The sequence below is a fragment of the Natator depressus genome, chromosome 7 (assembly GCF_965152275.1).
Source record: "Natator depressus isolate rNatDep1 chromosome 7, rNatDep2.hap1, whole genome shotgun sequence".
Lineage (NCBI taxonomy): Eukaryota > Metazoa > Chordata > Testudines > Cheloniidae > Natator > Natator depressus.
The window spans coordinates 104678103-104694249 of NC_134240.1; the positions used below are offsets into that span (position 1 = coordinate 104678103).

The 16147-nt window shown below is 41.8% G+C and overlaps 2 protein-coding genes across 2 annotated transcripts in view; both read right to left on the reverse strand.

Moving 5' to 3' along the window:
* Positions 1 to 1963: 1963 nt before the first annotated feature.
* Positions 1964 to 9937, reverse strand: PSTK (phosphoseryl-tRNA kinase). The gene is made up of 6 exons (XM_074960028.1): positions 9619 to 9937; positions 6859 to 7150; positions 6355 to 6553; positions 3836 to 3911; positions 3172 to 3265; positions 1964 to 2913 (listed from the first exon to the last, which is right to left on the reverse strand). Exons 1-6 carry the CDS (start codon positions 9832 to 9834, stop codon positions 2714 to 2716), a joined length of 1077 nt encoding a protein of 358 aa, XP_074816129.1. The 5' UTR covers positions 9835 to 9937; the 3' UTR covers positions 1964 to 2713.
* Positions 9938 to 12577: 2640 nt separating this feature from the next.
* Positions 12578 to 16147, reverse strand: part of LOC141991119 (disintegrin and metalloproteinase domain-containing protein 9-like) — a 41391-nt gene continuing 37821 nt past the window's right edge. The window contains exon 23 of the mRNA XM_074959208.1: positions 12578 to 15089. Coding sequence (XP_074815309.1) covers positions 15008 to 15089 — 82 coding nt within the window. The 3' untranslated portion in view covers positions 12578 to 15007. The remainder of the gene's footprint in view (positions 15090 to 16147) is intronic.

Here is a 16147-nt window from a genome sequence, read left to right on the forward strand (position 1 = left end):
GCATGGAGTAGCTCTAACTGAAATGGACTAGATTTGGAGATAGAATACTGTTTCACACACACACACACACACTCAGCTCATTGTTTACAAGCAGCTCCATAGACCCAGGAGGAGTGATTACAGAGTGGCAAATTTCTTATTATTGAAAGGAAAACAAGAATGACCCAAGCAAACATCTGTGACTTTACAGTTAAAATAATCTTTACAGCTGTTTATGAATGTCTGAAATTCCAAATCACCATTTTGAACTCAGTGTTGTGGGGGACAGGGGGAAGGGGGAACGCCAAGGCACTGTGATACAATCTGCCATTAGAGGTCACATGCTGGTAGCTGGGGCTCATAATTTTTGCACTGCTACTCAGAGCAGAAATCCCTCGCATCACTTTAATAATAAACTGTAAATTTGAGTCAGACACATACTGGGCTTTGGGACAGCTTCTGCCTACACGGGGTTTGCTGAAGATTCCGCAGCAGGCTGTTCCACGGGGCGGAGAAATCAAACAGCTCTTCTGAATAGGGACCAAGAATTTGCTAATGATTGTGATCCACAGCCTGCTCTGACTGGTTTCAATAGAAGTCACTTCATGCTCTTCACTGGAATCCTGCTGCTGGTTCCCATCAGTCCCCATGTCAACAGGGCACCATGCCAGCTGACCAAGCGGTCATGAAGCACAATTGGCTCCGTGCTGGGCGCAGTGCCCAGAATCCAGTCAAAGTCGTCATAAAACGAGCATGCCATTGGGCCACTGGCGAGTTGCCCAAGGTGCGGTTATTATCGCTGGTCTTTTGGTACTTTCTCTTCAGCCTCTTAATATGTTCCCTGCACTGATCACCTGTCTGGAAAATCTGTAAAGCTGCCAGCTTTTTAGCTATTTGCCAGTATGGGGGGTCATTCCTGGTGCTTTTGCTGAAGTCTAGTTTTACTGACCTCGCACCAGAGATTCACCCTGTCACAGGATAGGCGTGTAGAACACTGTCTGTCCTGATAATGCCCCAGAGCTAACAAACTGCTCAGAGCCCTTGCTCATGCCTAACCCCAGCAGGATTCTCAAAACTAGGCATTGCCCCACCCATCTCCCCAGAGCACGTCTACCAAGTTGGACAAAAAAAACAGCTGAGGATGAGCACGCTTGTCTTCCCCAGCATACCTCTGAACAACGCACTGCCCGTTGATTAATGCACTAACCTGGGATGTAAGAGACCTAGAGTCAACTCCCTGCTCTGCTACACTTGGAGCAGAGACTTGAATCCACATGTTGCACCTCCCAGGAGAGTTGCTCTAACCACAAGATCATATTCTGGGGTGGGTCAATCTCCCCTGTTGAAGCTCTTCCACTTCGTATAAATAATAATTTGGGGAGCCAGGAAAAGACACTGAGTCTGTAGCCTGGTAGTTCGGGCATTCACCTGGGATGTGGGAAAGTCAGGTTCAAGTCCTTGCTCCAAATCAGCAGAGCATAAGGATTAGAACCAAAAGTCTCCCTGCTGCCAGCTGCGTGCACTAACTGCGGCATAAGGTTTTTTTCTATTACTGTTCTGATTCAAGGGGATAAGCAGCATAGTGCTAGAGAAAGCTATACTAGCATAAGCAGCAGGAAAACTTTTAGTTACAGGGCCTGAATCTTGCCTGGCTTAATATTAAACACTTTATTACCTCTACTATTAAATTACCTAAAGTAGCCAGACACTGTCTGTTTTTCAGGGAGCGAGAGAATACCATTTTTCTCTCCACACAGTGCAAGTGTCAAGTCTAGAAAATGCATTGCTGCAGGTTTGATTTGATCTCTGTTGCCAAATATTGCAGAGTAGAGAGCATGCAAATGTGATACACATTGACCGTGTGTTACTTAGACAGAAAGGCCCAGCAGGTGCAATCAGTTATCCACATTACTTTAACAAACAACAGCCGTGGAAGACAAAAGTCAAAGGGTACAACAAAGATATCCTAATACAATCTCTTTATTAATATTACCTAGCATCATGCAGACATTAACCAGTTAATGTAATACTGTGTGTACTGACTATTAAATAAGACAATTTATAATTTCCTATAATTTCTTACAGATGCTATGATTCACGCTATTGTTATGCAGGATGACTGTCCCAATAGGAATGATGACTTTGATAATATAGGACGATGTTAATTACTGAGCGCAAACAACATTTGAGACCAGATCTTTTCTACCTATGTACATCATTGTTGCCTAGCTATAAATACTTTGGAAGAACAAAGGATTGGGAGGAAGATTTGAGCTTCTATTATTTGTTCTATGGAAAAAGGGTAAGTGACATTGAAAAAAAGAAAAACTGGGCTAATATGAGATGGGAAAGGAACAGAGAGATGGATACATGGAAAAATCTAGGAAATACAGAAGCAAGGACGAAGAACATTAAGGATGGAGGAGCCAGGGAAGGAGTTCAAAGATTTGCACCAAAGATGTTTTAAGAGACACAGATTAGAATTCAGGGGACTACAGCTCCAAAATCTCTTTCATCTTCAAAACTCATTTCTTCCTATTGTTGGCCTGGTCTTAAAAATGAAACACCTAAGTTGTTAATGTTTTTTTGGTTTCATAACATTGTGACAGAAATGAATTTATAAATTAACATCAACCTCCACACATGGCAGCAGTGGCTTCCTCAGATAACTTATTCAGCAGACGGCGAACACTATCACGTTTCTGGCATTCCTTACACTGAAAACACAGTGTGCTCATTTAAAAAAAACCTTCATCGCTACATTGTCAGTCGCTTGTTGGAATGAAGTAATGACATTTGTTACAAATTCACCGCTTGGCAGACAAAATTGATTTTTTTGATGATTCCCTTGTCGTAAATCTTCCAAAAACTCTGCTTTAAGCTTATTAAGTTCTTCTGCCAGAATCTTCATCTCACTTGGAAGTATATTTTTATCTAAAAGAAAAATAAAACTATAGTTTTATCTTCACATGCCTGCTAAGTTTCAAAGAACTAGGCCCGGGTCCTGTAAACACTTAACTTTAGTGGGACTTCTCATGAGAATAAAGTTTCACACGAGTTTTACTTGCAGGACTCTAGGGTCTAATCTTATACTATTTCAGTGTACGGGTATTTCACAGTTTCAGCCTTATGTTAGTTACCAGTTGAGCTATATACCCGTGGAGAATGACAGTTAGAATATGCCATGCATACCTTTCACATCCTTCATTGTTTGAGAGACAATTCGTCTGAAAGCCTGATCAGCTTGGTGGAGAATACTAGCTGCACAAATGGCTCTGTCTGTTTCCTAGCCAAGATCAAGAGAAAGTTATATTTAAGAGTAGAAATGCATCCAAAAATGTTCAGTTTCTTTAGAATTTCACCCGCTTCTGTGTGTCCCTCTCCTACTGTATGTAAGTAAGTATTCATGATTCAGGGGCAGATTATAGCATTTAGCCACAGCTTTGTGTCGGGAGTAGCATGGAAAATGCACCATGGCATTACCTCATGGAATGTCTCTGCTTTTCCCCGGTACAACTATCTGTACCACCCCTTTAAGGGGGGCAGCATACGATTTCCCTCCCAATGCGGTCAGTCAGTTGTGGGAGGCATTATCTTAACTACTGTAGAACATATTCAAAGCTTGTTAAAATGCAGTCCAGATGACTTAATTAAGAATTTGTGGCACAGTCACTATTTTTCATAGCGAAAACTCATTCTGTACACAGTCTTTTTCCTCTGTGCTTTTGCAAGCAAGAACTGTGGAAGGAATTTCTCATTTTTAGACACCAAGGTGAACAGCACAACTAAAAATGCACAATTAAGTCTTTCAATATAACCTGCAGGAGGGTATTTGTTTAAAGACAATTAGTACTACCTTTTGCTCAGTATTTTCCTCAATTTGTTTCACTGGATTTTCCAAAGCAGTAATCAACAAATTAATCACCTGCAAACTAAAAAACAATGTTATTGACACCTTTTCTCTCATTTTGTAAAATCAATATATAATGGCACAAAAAACCCCAAACAGCTGATTCTCAGTTAAGGTTGCAAAGTAAATAATGTAAATCTTAGACAAGACAAGGGGACAAGAAGAACATCACAACAACAAAAAATACACATTACAAATTATGGAAACTATCACAACTATCACTTAAAGTAAATTACATAAATATGTTATTACTATTACAGTTCCAAAATTCCGTTAATGACAGTACTGACATTTGAAAACTCACCATACTTATTCCTAATAACAGTCTTAACTCTAGCCCAAAATACTGACTTACAAACTTTTTCAAAATACACACAATGAATTGTATAATTTGCCAGGGTAAAGAGATTTTGACATATTAAATTGTATAAATCAGGTTTTAATACTTAAAGTTGTACGTCAGTTTTTGACATTTTATTTTATAAATTTTCTGGAATAAATAATTTATGATTAGTTGAGATAATATCTTTGTTCTTTATATCTATGTAAATGATCTTATACAAGAGATATTGTTTAAACCTATATCTATCTAAAGTTTCAAGTGTTTAACTTTATTTGACTTCAGTGAAACTTCTCACATGGATACATTTATTCACATGCATAAGTGTTGGCAAGGTCAGCCACAAATCTGTACCATAATTAGGGCCCTACCAAATTCACGGCCATGAAAAACGTGTCATGGACCATGAAATCTGGTCTCCCGCCGTGAAATCTGGTCTTTTGTGTGCTTTTATCCTACGCTACACAGATTTCACAGGGGAGACCAGCGTTTCTCAAATTGGGGGTCCTGACCCAACAGGGAGTTGCAGGGAGGCCACAGGGTCATTTTAGGAGAGTCGTGGTACTGCCACCCTTCCGTCTGCACTGCCTTCAGAGCTGGGGAGCTGGAGAGCAGCGGCTGTTGGCCAGGTGCCCAGCTCTGAAGGCAGCGCCCCGCCAGCAGCACAGAAGTAAGGGAGGCCATGGGCAGCAGATGACCCGGCCACTGGGGGAGGCTAGCCCTCGGCCCCTCGCCTTATGCCTGAGCCCCCTCTTCTCCTCCTCCCTGTCTGCCCCCTCCCCCGCAGGAGCCCAGAGCACCTCCACCATGGACCCGGGCCCCGGTGGTGCAGCCACAGTGCCCTCAGCCCTGGTGCCCAAGGTGGCCGCTCCCAGCCCCAGGTGGCCACCCCAGCCCTGAGTGGCCAGGCAGCGCAGCCAAAGCACCCCCAGCCCTGGGTCAGGTAGGTAGCGTGGCCCCAGCACCAGCTGCCCTGAGTCCCTGCGGGAAATAGGCCGGCCAGCCCCAGCCAGCCAGGGTCAGGGCAGAGTGTGGGGAGGGAATCTGGGGGCGGAGCGTGGGCTGTTTTGGGAGGCACAGCCTCCCCCTGCGTACGATACCCGACGCCCACGTGGGTGGCAATACCATACCATGCCACCCTTACTTCTGTGCTGGCAGTGGCTCTGCCTTCAGAGCTGGGCTCCCAGCCAGCAGCTGTCGCTCTCCAGCTGCCCTTCTCTGAAGGCAGCACCTCCAGCAGCAGCAGTGCAGAAGTAAGGGTAGCAGTACCGCAATCCCCCCTACTTAACATTGCAACCTCATCAAAACTCCCTTTTGGGTCAGGATCCCTACAAGTACAACACCGTGAAATTTCAGATTTAAATAGCTGCAATCATGAAATTTACGATTTTTAAAATCCCATGACCATGAAATTGACCAAAATGGACTGTGAAGTTGGTAGGGCCCTAACCATAATAAGAAGTTATGTAATTTTGGTTATGATGATCATTGCTTTTCATCCCCAAAAAAGAAATTGAAACCCTGTTTCAACTGAAAATCTCAACATGACCTCAACTATGGCGCCATCAGTGTCTGTCCAGATCTTTGTGGAGAAAAAAAATATCTTAAAGGATTGTGATTTGGGAAAATTAATAAGAATCAATTAACATGAATAATTTTGTAAGGAAAAGGACACCATCTTATTCCTTTCACTTTTGTTTGTAACACTATCCCCACTGTAGAAATCTGCAGAGAATTACAGTTGTTTTAAAAATATTAAAATCTACCTGTGCTCTTAATAAAGGCATTTTAGCATCTTCATTAGAAAGCTGTTTTCCCAAGAATATAAACAAAAACAAAGCTTAAGAAGACTGTGCAGAAGCATTTTTTGCATGCATGTGTAGAACCTTGTTAAAAATAGGCACAAGCATCCTTTTAAGCCTGCTGTAGAACCACTATCGGCTCAGGCTCTCAAGTTTTAAAATATTTTCTGTGTGCAATATGCATTTATATCAATTCCCTGGCTTCCAGAAATAGCTCTACAGAGCGTGTACAACATACTGCACATACGTAGTGCATGAAAATTGCTATTTGCCTCTCTATGAAAGCAAAGTATATAAAGGAGAACTTTAATATCACAACATACTTATCTTCTGAAGTGCATTCGACACTTTTCAGAATTAGGCTATTTTGTTCCCACGTGTTTTTCTCAGGATTTGGTACTTCTATTTTTCTTGCCATTAGACATATGGTCTCATCAGGTAACGGCTGACTTCTCAGACAATTCCTCTGTAAACAGGACTCAAGTGGACAGTCTAAAAATAACTGGCAGAAGCCCAGTGAATCTAAAAGAATTTCACAAAATGTTTGCTTTGAAGAAAATAGTAATTTTAAACTGCTAAACTAATGCTTTCTGAAAACTGTGTGTGTGAGAAATAGAAAAATTTTACATAAACTAGAAGTTGCCTATAAGGCAGAGAAACTAGTCTGAGCTTGTGCTTTATTTTTAAATATTTTAGCCATTTAAAATGTATTTTACCATTAAATAACTTCCAACATGGACTAAATAGTTAAAGTTCACTGAATCTGCAGAATAATTATTTTGCTATAAAACCTGGAATTAATGCATGTAAAGGACAAAAAAAATTACATTTGCGAGCTAGCTGGTATACTTCATATCTCATGCTTTGATAATAAAAGTTGTCATCCAAAACAAAATACAATGGTCTGGAAGTGGTCGTATTTATTAAGTAATGACAAGATTTGGCATCATGTATTTCTGAAGATATTAATCCTTGTTCTTTGAAACAGGAAACAAAACTTTTCCATGTTGCTTCGGTTCTGTTTGTTGGAGCACACAAATGATCTCCATTAATAAGAGCATGTAAGAAGTGTTCAAGGTACTTTAACAGTTCATGTCGGTACAATTTCCAGCGAGACAGCTATGAAAAAAACAAAATATTTCACATTTAATATTAACGTTTAATTTAACAAATACTAACTCCCGCCCCCTACGCTTCTCATGTTCCTTCCAGTTCTCCCTTATGACCGTTCTTGTGACTCCTTTCTTCTTCAGCCTTCCACTTTCTTTCATGCTGCCTACTACCCACACCATAGCCTTCCAGTTCCATATAAGTCTATCACTTTTCCTCCCCCATGGCCACCTTTGTGGCAAAAGCCCTTATTTAGCACATGTTTAACATCAGGCACGTTCAACATGTTAAGCACATGTTTAACATCAGGCATATGCTAACATGCGTTTGCTTAATAATGATTTAAGCATGTGCTTAACTGCGTTGCTGAATCAATGCCCAAAGGTTGATCGCCTCACACATTTTTATGTCTTTGTGCTTGAACGGTGTGCAGTTGTCAGGTGTTATATCTATTTCAGTTTGGATACAAGCTCTTCAGCCAGAGAACTTGGGACCATATCTACATGGCAACATTTTCATGTACTTCTGTCAAGGTTCCTCCCCGACTCTGAACTCTAGGGTACAGATGTGGGGACCTGCATGAAAAACCTCCTAAGCTTATCTTTACCAGCTTAGGTCAAAACTTCCCCAAGGTACAAAATATTCCACCCTTTTGTCCTTGGATTGGCCGCTACCACCACCAAACAAATACTGGTTACTGGGGAAGAGCTGTTTGGACACGTCTTTCCCCCCAAAATACTTCCCAAAAACTTTGCACCCTACTTCCTGGACAAGGTTTGGTAAAAAGCCTCACCAATTTGCCTAGGTGACTACAGACCCAAACCCTTGGATCTTAAGAACAATGAACAATCCTCCCAACACTTGCACCCCCCCTTTCCAGGGAAAGGTTGGATAAAAAGCCTCACCAATTTGCATAGGTGACCACAGACCCAAACCCTTGGATCTGAGAACAATGAAAAAGCATTCAGTTTTCTTACAAAAAGACTTTTAATAGAAATAGAAGTAAATAGAAATAAAAAAAAAATCCCCCCTGTAAAGTCAGGATGGTAGATACCTTACAGGGTAATTAGATTCAAAACATAGAGAACCCCTCTAGGCAAAAACCTTAAGTTACAAAAAAGATACACAGACAGAAATAGTTATTCTATTCAGCACAATTCTTTTCTCAGCCATTTAAAGAAATCATAATCTAACACATACCTAGCTAGATTACTTACTAAAAGTTCTAAGGCTTCATTCCTGGTCTATCCCCGGCAAAGACAGAATATAGACAGACACACATACCCTTTGTTTCTCTCCCTCCTCCCAGCTTTTGAAAGTATCTTGTCTCCTCATTGGTCATTTTGGTCAGGTGCCAGCTAGGTTACCTTTAGCTTCTTAACCCTTTACAGGTGAGAGGAGATTTCCTCTGGCCAGGAGGGATTTTAAAGGGGTTTACCCTTCCCTTTATATTTATGACAACTTCAAAGGAAGGAGGCTTCTTGTTGCTGTCTTTAATTCACTCATACTTAACATATGGCAGCAGATTTAACACTGGCTCATACCTCAATATTTAGACTCCGGAGTGAGGTTTGGGTAGAATTTTGACATTACCACTGAATTTCTTTGCTCTTGTGTTTAGGAAATAAACACTTAGCTAAAATGAGAGATGCTGGGCAGGGACAATTGTGGTCCCTCTGTGTCTAAAGTAATTGATTATCATCCCCTCCCATAGCAGTTGGGGTCTGGGTGTACTCTGTAGGGAAAGGCAGAAAGAGAGGCAAAACAGAGTGGAAATGCAAGAAATGGGTCAGAAGTGAAGAGCTGAAGGAAGAGATGGTAATGGGCTGCAGGGCCTGTGCCAAGTGCTCACAATGTCCTTTGATTTCAATATAAATTGCATATGCTCAGCCTCTCTCAGGATTTGGCCTTCGCTGGGGGAAGGGTAGGACCACTTTTAAAGCTCTGCCCTTGGGTCACCTTCCCCACTAGCTTTCCCCAGAAGAAACCCCCCCAGTCGGGGCAGAAATTCCCAGGCTCAGCTGTGAGACTGCTCTGCAGTCAGCACGGGATGGGAACAGACACAATGGCCTGGTGCGTGTGTCACCCACGCTGAGCTCGGAGGTATCAGGAAGAGCAAGCGGCCCTCTGAGGAAGAAGAGGGGGAGTGCCCACACAGTGGCACTTGCGGGTTGAAAATAACACTGCCTTAGACAGTACAGAAGGAGCAGTGCCTGGGATACAGTCTGCATTTGGGGGAAGACGAGGAGGGACGATACAGAGGAGGGGCAGTGCCCGGGACACAGCCCGCCCTGACTGGAGCAAGGCCAGCGCACATGCCGCCAGTGGCTCAGGCCCGAGGAGGGGCGTGGCGGACACCCGCCCGCTGCCAGCGCAGGTAGCAATAGAAAAGCTCCACAGCTGCGCAGAGCAGCGCTGGCCAATAAAGGGGAGGTCAATCTACGCTAACCAATAGGAAGGGCAAAATCTGTACTGACCAATGGGTGTTGTTCTACGAGCCCCACTTCTGTCTCTGGTTGGCTGAAGGCCTCCTGCGGAATGAGGTCATCGTAGGTCAGGAGGGCGCAGTCGCAGTCTGGGGCCCCGCGCCGCCGCAGGCTGTGTTTCAGCGCCCGCGCCAGAGTGGACTTGCCCGCTGCCGGCAGCCCGCACAAGACGCACACGCCCAGCTGCCGGGTCCCGGCAGCCTCCATCGGGGCGGGGCAACTGACAGCGAGCGGCTCCGTGTCGGGAGGCGAAGACTCGGAGGAGCGCGCGGCACCTTGCGCGTGCCGTTGTCAGCGCCTGGCAGGCCGCCCTTTCAAAAACACGCATGCGCGCTTGCAAGTGTGTTGCCTAGATGCGCACGCGCAGTGTCGCCAGTTTCCCATCCCATGGGCCGGGGTTGGGCCCATCGTCATGCCCGTGCAGACATTCGGGAGGCCGCCGCGCCTGTGCGGAGTTCGCGTCCCTCTGCTCCCCGTTCAAGGCCGTGGGGAAGAACGGTGGTGAAACGCCCCCGCCTAGGGCGGCGCTTGGGGGGAGCCTCGGGGCTCAAGGGCCCAGCGGGGGAGCGGTGGCCCTGCCGGCAGGTGGCCCAGCCTCGCCTCGCGGGCTGCCCCATCTCCCGGCCCCGGCCGCTGTTGGATTTTTCGGCTGTATGAAGTTCTCCTTTCCATCGATCGGTCTCCTTGGTTTGTGCAGCTAGAAGCGAAAATAGCCCTTGCCGTGCAATGGGAGCTTCCTGGCAAATCTTTCAGTGCTTTCCCAGCACTGCACATCTCACACTGCTTTAGAAATACTAATTCTCACAACACCCTGGTGAAACCGCTATGGTAACCCAGACGGGGTGAAAACCAAGTACAGAGAGATCCACTTTGTAGTCTTCCTGAAGTGAATGAGGCTACTTATCAGACTGAGAGCAGGTTTTGCCTTACCTGACATGGATCCCGAGCCCGCAAACTTAGCTGTGTTGATGGAGCCCTGCACAGACATGGTGCTCCTCTCCTGTGGGTGAAACTGTGGGGATACGGGACTGCGTTAGGTCAGCTTGCAGGATCTGGGCCCTTGGTTAAGATCCAAAAATGTCTGCAGAGCCAAAATTAGAACTGACCAGACCTAACTGCCCTCCTCTGCTTAGTCGGATTGACTCGCTATGTGGCCTTTACAATGAATAGATGCATATAATGTTACTATGTCTACAAAATACCAAGTACAGTATTTTCACAGATGGTATTTTTGTAAGTGGTGAAATTATTGTCCACATGTTTTTAAAACCTGAGATCTAGTCAGTCTCCAAAAAAATGAGTTAAATGTTTTTAGGTGTATTCTAGTTTACATTAGAACTTGACTGAAGTTAACAAAAGAATGGCCATATTGGGTCATCCCAAAGGTCCATCTAGCCCAGTATCCTATCTTCTGACAGTGGCCAGTGCCAGGTGCCCCAGAGGCAATGAACAGAACAGGTAATCATAAAGTGATCCATCCTCTGTTGCTGATTCCAAGCTTCTGACAAAGAGAGGGTAGGAGCGCCATCCCTGGCCATCCTGGGTAATAGCCATTGATGGACCTATCCTCCATGAATTTATGTAGTTCTTTTTTTAGCCCTCTCATAGTCTTGGCCTTCACAAGATCCTCTGACAAAGAGTTCCACAGGTTGACTGTGTGTTGTGTGAAAAAATACTTCCTTTTGTTTGTTTTAAACCTGCTGCCTGTTAATTTCATTTGGTGACCTTTAGTTCTTGTGTTATGAGAAGGAGTAAATAACACTTCCTTATTTACTTTCTCAGCACCAGTCATGATTTTATAGACCTCAATCATATCCCCCCTTAGTTGCCTCTTTTCCAAGCTGAAAAGTCCCAGTATTATTCAGCTTTCCTCACATGGAAGCCATTCCATACCCCTAATCATTTTTGACAGGTTTCAGAGTAGCAGCCGTGTTAGTCTGTATCCACAAAAAGAAAAGGAGGACTTGTGGCACCTTAGAGACTAGCAAATTTATTTGAGCATAAGCTTTCGTGAGCTACATCCGATGAAGTGAGCTGTAGCTCACGAAAGCTTATGCTCAGATAAATTTGTTAGTCTCTAAGGTGCCACAGGTTTTCCTTTTCTTTTTGCTAATAATTTTTGTTGCCCTTTTCTAAACCTTTTCCAATTCCAATATATCTTTTTCAAAATGGGGCTACCACATCTGCACGCAGTATTCAAGATGTGGGCATAGCATGGATTTATATAGAAGCAATATATTTTCTATCTTATTGCCTATCCCTTTCTTAACGATTCCCAACATTCTGTTTGCCTTTTTGACTGCTGCAGCACGTTGAGTGGATGGTTTCAGAGAACTATCCAAAATGACTCCAAGATGTCTTTCTTGAGTGGTAACAGCTAATTTAGACACCATAATTTTATGTTTTCCAATGTGCATTACTTTGCATTTATCAGCACTGAATTTCATCTGCCATTTTGTTGCCCAGTCACCCAGTTTTGAGAGATCCTTTTGTAGCTCTTCGCAGTCTGCTTGGGATTTAACTATTTTGAGTAGTTTCCATCCTCTCCTTATTAGGACATAGAAAATCTCCTAAATTAAGTGAGTTAATACCAAAGTCATTTATTTCATTTGTGAATTACCACAGGTAGATGGCAGTAGTGGTCCCCCTACTGTACCTTTTTCTTAACCACTTCCGTTAAAAAAAAAAAAAATTCTGTGAAACATTATTATATATCTTGGAGACATATTTTCAAACAAATGCTCTTAAATAAATTATCTTACCATTAATTCATTTTCCAGAAGTTGTTGCAATTAGAATATATTTGCCCATTGTAAAAAAAAGTACCTACATATACTCAGAAAATGATAGATATGTAAATATTTTTATTTTTTAATGTTACATGTTTCACAAGTATTGATTTACAATACTCAAGCACTTAAAATAAGATGCTGTAGAGAAAAATTCTTCTGTCAGTACCACAGAGTATCTTGAACAATACATTTGTAGTCTTTGGGTGAAGGATTTTGGTTGGAGCCCATATATAGTGATTTTATCCATGCAAAATGTGCATCCCTAGGTATTTTGACAGAAAAAAACACTTTCACAGAACTTTAATACTTTTAAAACAAAACCAAGAACAAACATTTCCTTCTGTGATTTTAAAAGTATACTTCTATTTAACTTCATACACTATTTTATTAATGTACATGGAAAATAGGATACATTTTTATTTATGTTTAATATGGAGGTTACTGAAATTCTAAGAGATACACTCTGACTCTATTGCTTGAGTCAATTCACTTAACAAGGTGGGAATAACAAAATGCTCCTTGAAACACTGGATAGTATTTCCATAATAAATTAGATGTGTGAATGCTATTACAACCAATATAGGTATAAACCATCAATTTTTATCCAGACTTAGTTTGAAATAAATTACAATGCTAGTTTTCAGTAAACATTTTTTTCCGTATCAGAAGTACCAGTACAAATGATTTACTGATTCCTGATGTATATACACTACTAGAGTACAAAATTGACAACTTTTATATTTCTTATATTCAGAAAATAAAGGTACTATTAAATATGCTAACATTAACAACTTGTACTAAGATACTGCCAGCATGTCATACTATTATTATTAAAACAATAAGCAATAGGTTAACAATGGGCATACATTTAATATAACTGAGAATAATGGTTGCCTTCCACAGACTGAGAAATTACAAATGGAAGAGACTTAGGTCATCTAATCCATCTCCTTGTCAGTGCTGAGTTTTGTTTTTCTACAGTATATTTTCTGTTTCATTGTCTGGTTCAATTGTAAAATGACAATAAAGGGGTTTCCACCGTTCCTTTGGGAGATAAATCCATAAGTTAATAGATTTTAGGATGTTAGTTTATGCCCCCAAGATTCACACATGAAGCTGGCCCAACAATCATAGATCTCACCATTCTGTGTGAAAGAGTGTCTTTGCCATAGTGCTCCCTTCCCTAGGGAGGGGTGAGTGAGCACAGAAAGCAGCTCAGGTAGCAGTGAGACCCATGCTGGGAGGGGAAAGGGATCAGAGAAATGTACATTGTTTCCCCATCAGCCTTATTGGAAATTCCTCTGAGAAGAACAGAACAAACTCAGTTCTTACCAAGCTTTCCTTCACCTTAGGTGTCTCACACAGACTCAGGAGGGAGGGATATGGCCCACAACTGGGAAATCTTCCTGATATTCAGCCTGAAGTGTCCTTTGGTTAATTTTATTTTATCATTCCTATCACTTTGAATCACCTTTAACATTTTCTCTTTTTCCACTGTGTTTTCACCCTGGATATATGTAATAGATTCGCCATGCCCTCATTCCATTAGTTGTCCATTTTGCCAAACTCTGTGCAATTTTAGTTATTTTCTTTTAAAACTCCTCGCTGATAGTGTCACATTTAGAACTACAAGATTATAATGTGTTCATTTCAGAGCTGATGTATTCCTAGAAATCTCAGATTGTAATTACCAGTAAACATTTAATATGTAGTTAAGCAGCTAGTCTTTTTCCTGAAATGTATTGTAAATAAGGTAGTACACAAGGATATGTATAATAAAGTAAAAATTATTGCTGAGGCTACATTCATTATTTATACCCATATTCTCTTCACCAGAATTCTTTTGTTTATTTGTAATAGTTGAGTTTAAATGTAATATTGCTAATAAGTATCACCACTGCTCCAGCCCCAGGACATTGTGTAAAAGGGCTGAAGTGGCATAAAAGAGCCCTAAAAGCCTTGGTTCTGAGGCACTCAGAAGACAGCCGTAATGCTGCCTCCCAAGGATCTCTTCACAGACCCTAGCATAAGAGAGTGGTGAGGTAGGGCTCCAGCACAGTGGTCCTGCAGAGATGCCAGGCAGTGCCGCTTCCCACCAGACAGCCCAATGAGGTTGTCATAACTTAGGCCTCCGGAGCTGCCTGAGTTACACAAGAGCCTCAGAGAGGCCTAGGATTAGGAAGGTGAGTTAAATCCATCTTAAACTCCCCCTCTCCCTGGCTGCTAGTTTTGTGCTGTGCCTCAAAGTCTAGGTTGTGGAAGAGATGATTATTTGTACATATTGTAGGTAAGAGTTGGGCTCTTATGCCTTCTGATAAAAAAGGCCTGGGAGGAGCTGGGCACCTGTAACTTCCACTGAAATTGAATGGTAGGTGTTCATCTCCCCTCAGCATCATGCCTTTTCTGATGAAACAGTCTATTATGTTTCAAAGGTAGTTCTGACTCCTAAGACTGCAAGATTGAGACTTTCATATAACAAAGAAAAAAATAACAATTCTAAAATACTTCATTAATTTACCTTTGCCACATTTTTTTTCAGTTTACTCAAGGCATTTGTCTGAATTTGTGAGGACTCCTAAAAATGGCTTTCAGACAACAGGTCTGGGTGGGACAGGTGGTCGCTGATGAGATCTTGAAGGAGCTGCAGGAAACTGATTTTGTATTGGCTGCCTAAAGAGTGAAAAATACTTTTAGTGCATGTTTGATACCATATTTCAGGAGCTGAGAAAAATCATTAGTATCAGGAAATCTACCTATCCATGTTATTTCTCAAGTGCCTGTTACAAAGGTGTTGAATCTCCCATTTTAAAATATTTTTAATGTTAGTAATTGTTTACTATTAATATTATGGTAGCACCTAACAGGCTTTGTGAGATCGCAGCCCCATTGTGCTAGACACTGCACATACACATAATAAGAGACAGTCTCTTCCCTGAAAAGCTTACCATCTAAATAGAAAAGACAAACAAAAGATAAGAATTGTAACATAGGCACAGAGAAATACTTCAGACCTAAGGTCTTTGATTGCATCTTGGTTTCTGAAGTACTAAGTACACTTTGTCTGCTATAAGTGATAATAATCCAAAAAGCTGGAGTATCTTGAGCTTAGATATGGAACCAATTCTTTTATTAACTTCAGTGGAAGCAGGCCCCACATTGTAGTTATTAACGTTTTCTTTTCTGGAATTGTGTGTTATTTCAGGACCAACTTTCTACTGGAAATTTCAGAAAATTTGATGGTACATTTTTCTCTACAATGATGCAACCATGTACATTCTCATTCCGAAGAGGTTGTCAATGGCAACATTTGTGACTGATATAAGGCTGAAGATACAACAATATTTCATAATTCTCTACTGTAGAAACCAGTAAAAAGCATTTAGCACCAATGAAGATATTAATATACTGATATGTAAAGATGGAAGAGGAACTGTTTTGAGAGGTTTTTAAATAGTACTGCTTCAGCATTCCCGCCCCCTACAATATTACCTCAAATGCTTTTTAAAAACAGTTGCTCGTTTTTTTTCTCAAGAACTCTGTTTATTTTTGCACTTCTTTTGAATGCTGAGGTGGCTGCATATGATTTCATCTTTCATAAGGCTAATATCAGACACCTACCACAATAATCAGTCTGCAGCCTCTAGTTTGGTTTGTAAGACATTTAAACAAATTACAACTTGCAAGGGAATTTGTACATCCACATGCATTTAGTGTTGAGCAAACAATTC

What these genes read in the sequence shown, in the direction of transcription:
- PSTK (XM_074960028.1), bottom strand. Translation starts at nt 9,834, where the DNA reads ATGGAGGCTGCCGGGACCCGGCAGCTGGGCGTGTGCGTCTTGTGCGGG. An exon ending in TCGTAGAACAACACCCATTG is followed by an intron (nt 7,151 to 9,618) that starts GTCAGTACAGAT and finishes TTTTTTTCATAG; the next exon opens with CTGTCTCGCTGGAAATTGTA. An exon ending in AACAATGAAGGATGTGAAAG is followed by an intron (nt 2,914 to 3,171) that starts GTATGCATGGCA and finishes TTTTTCTTTTAG; the next exon opens with ATAAAAATATACTTCCAAGT.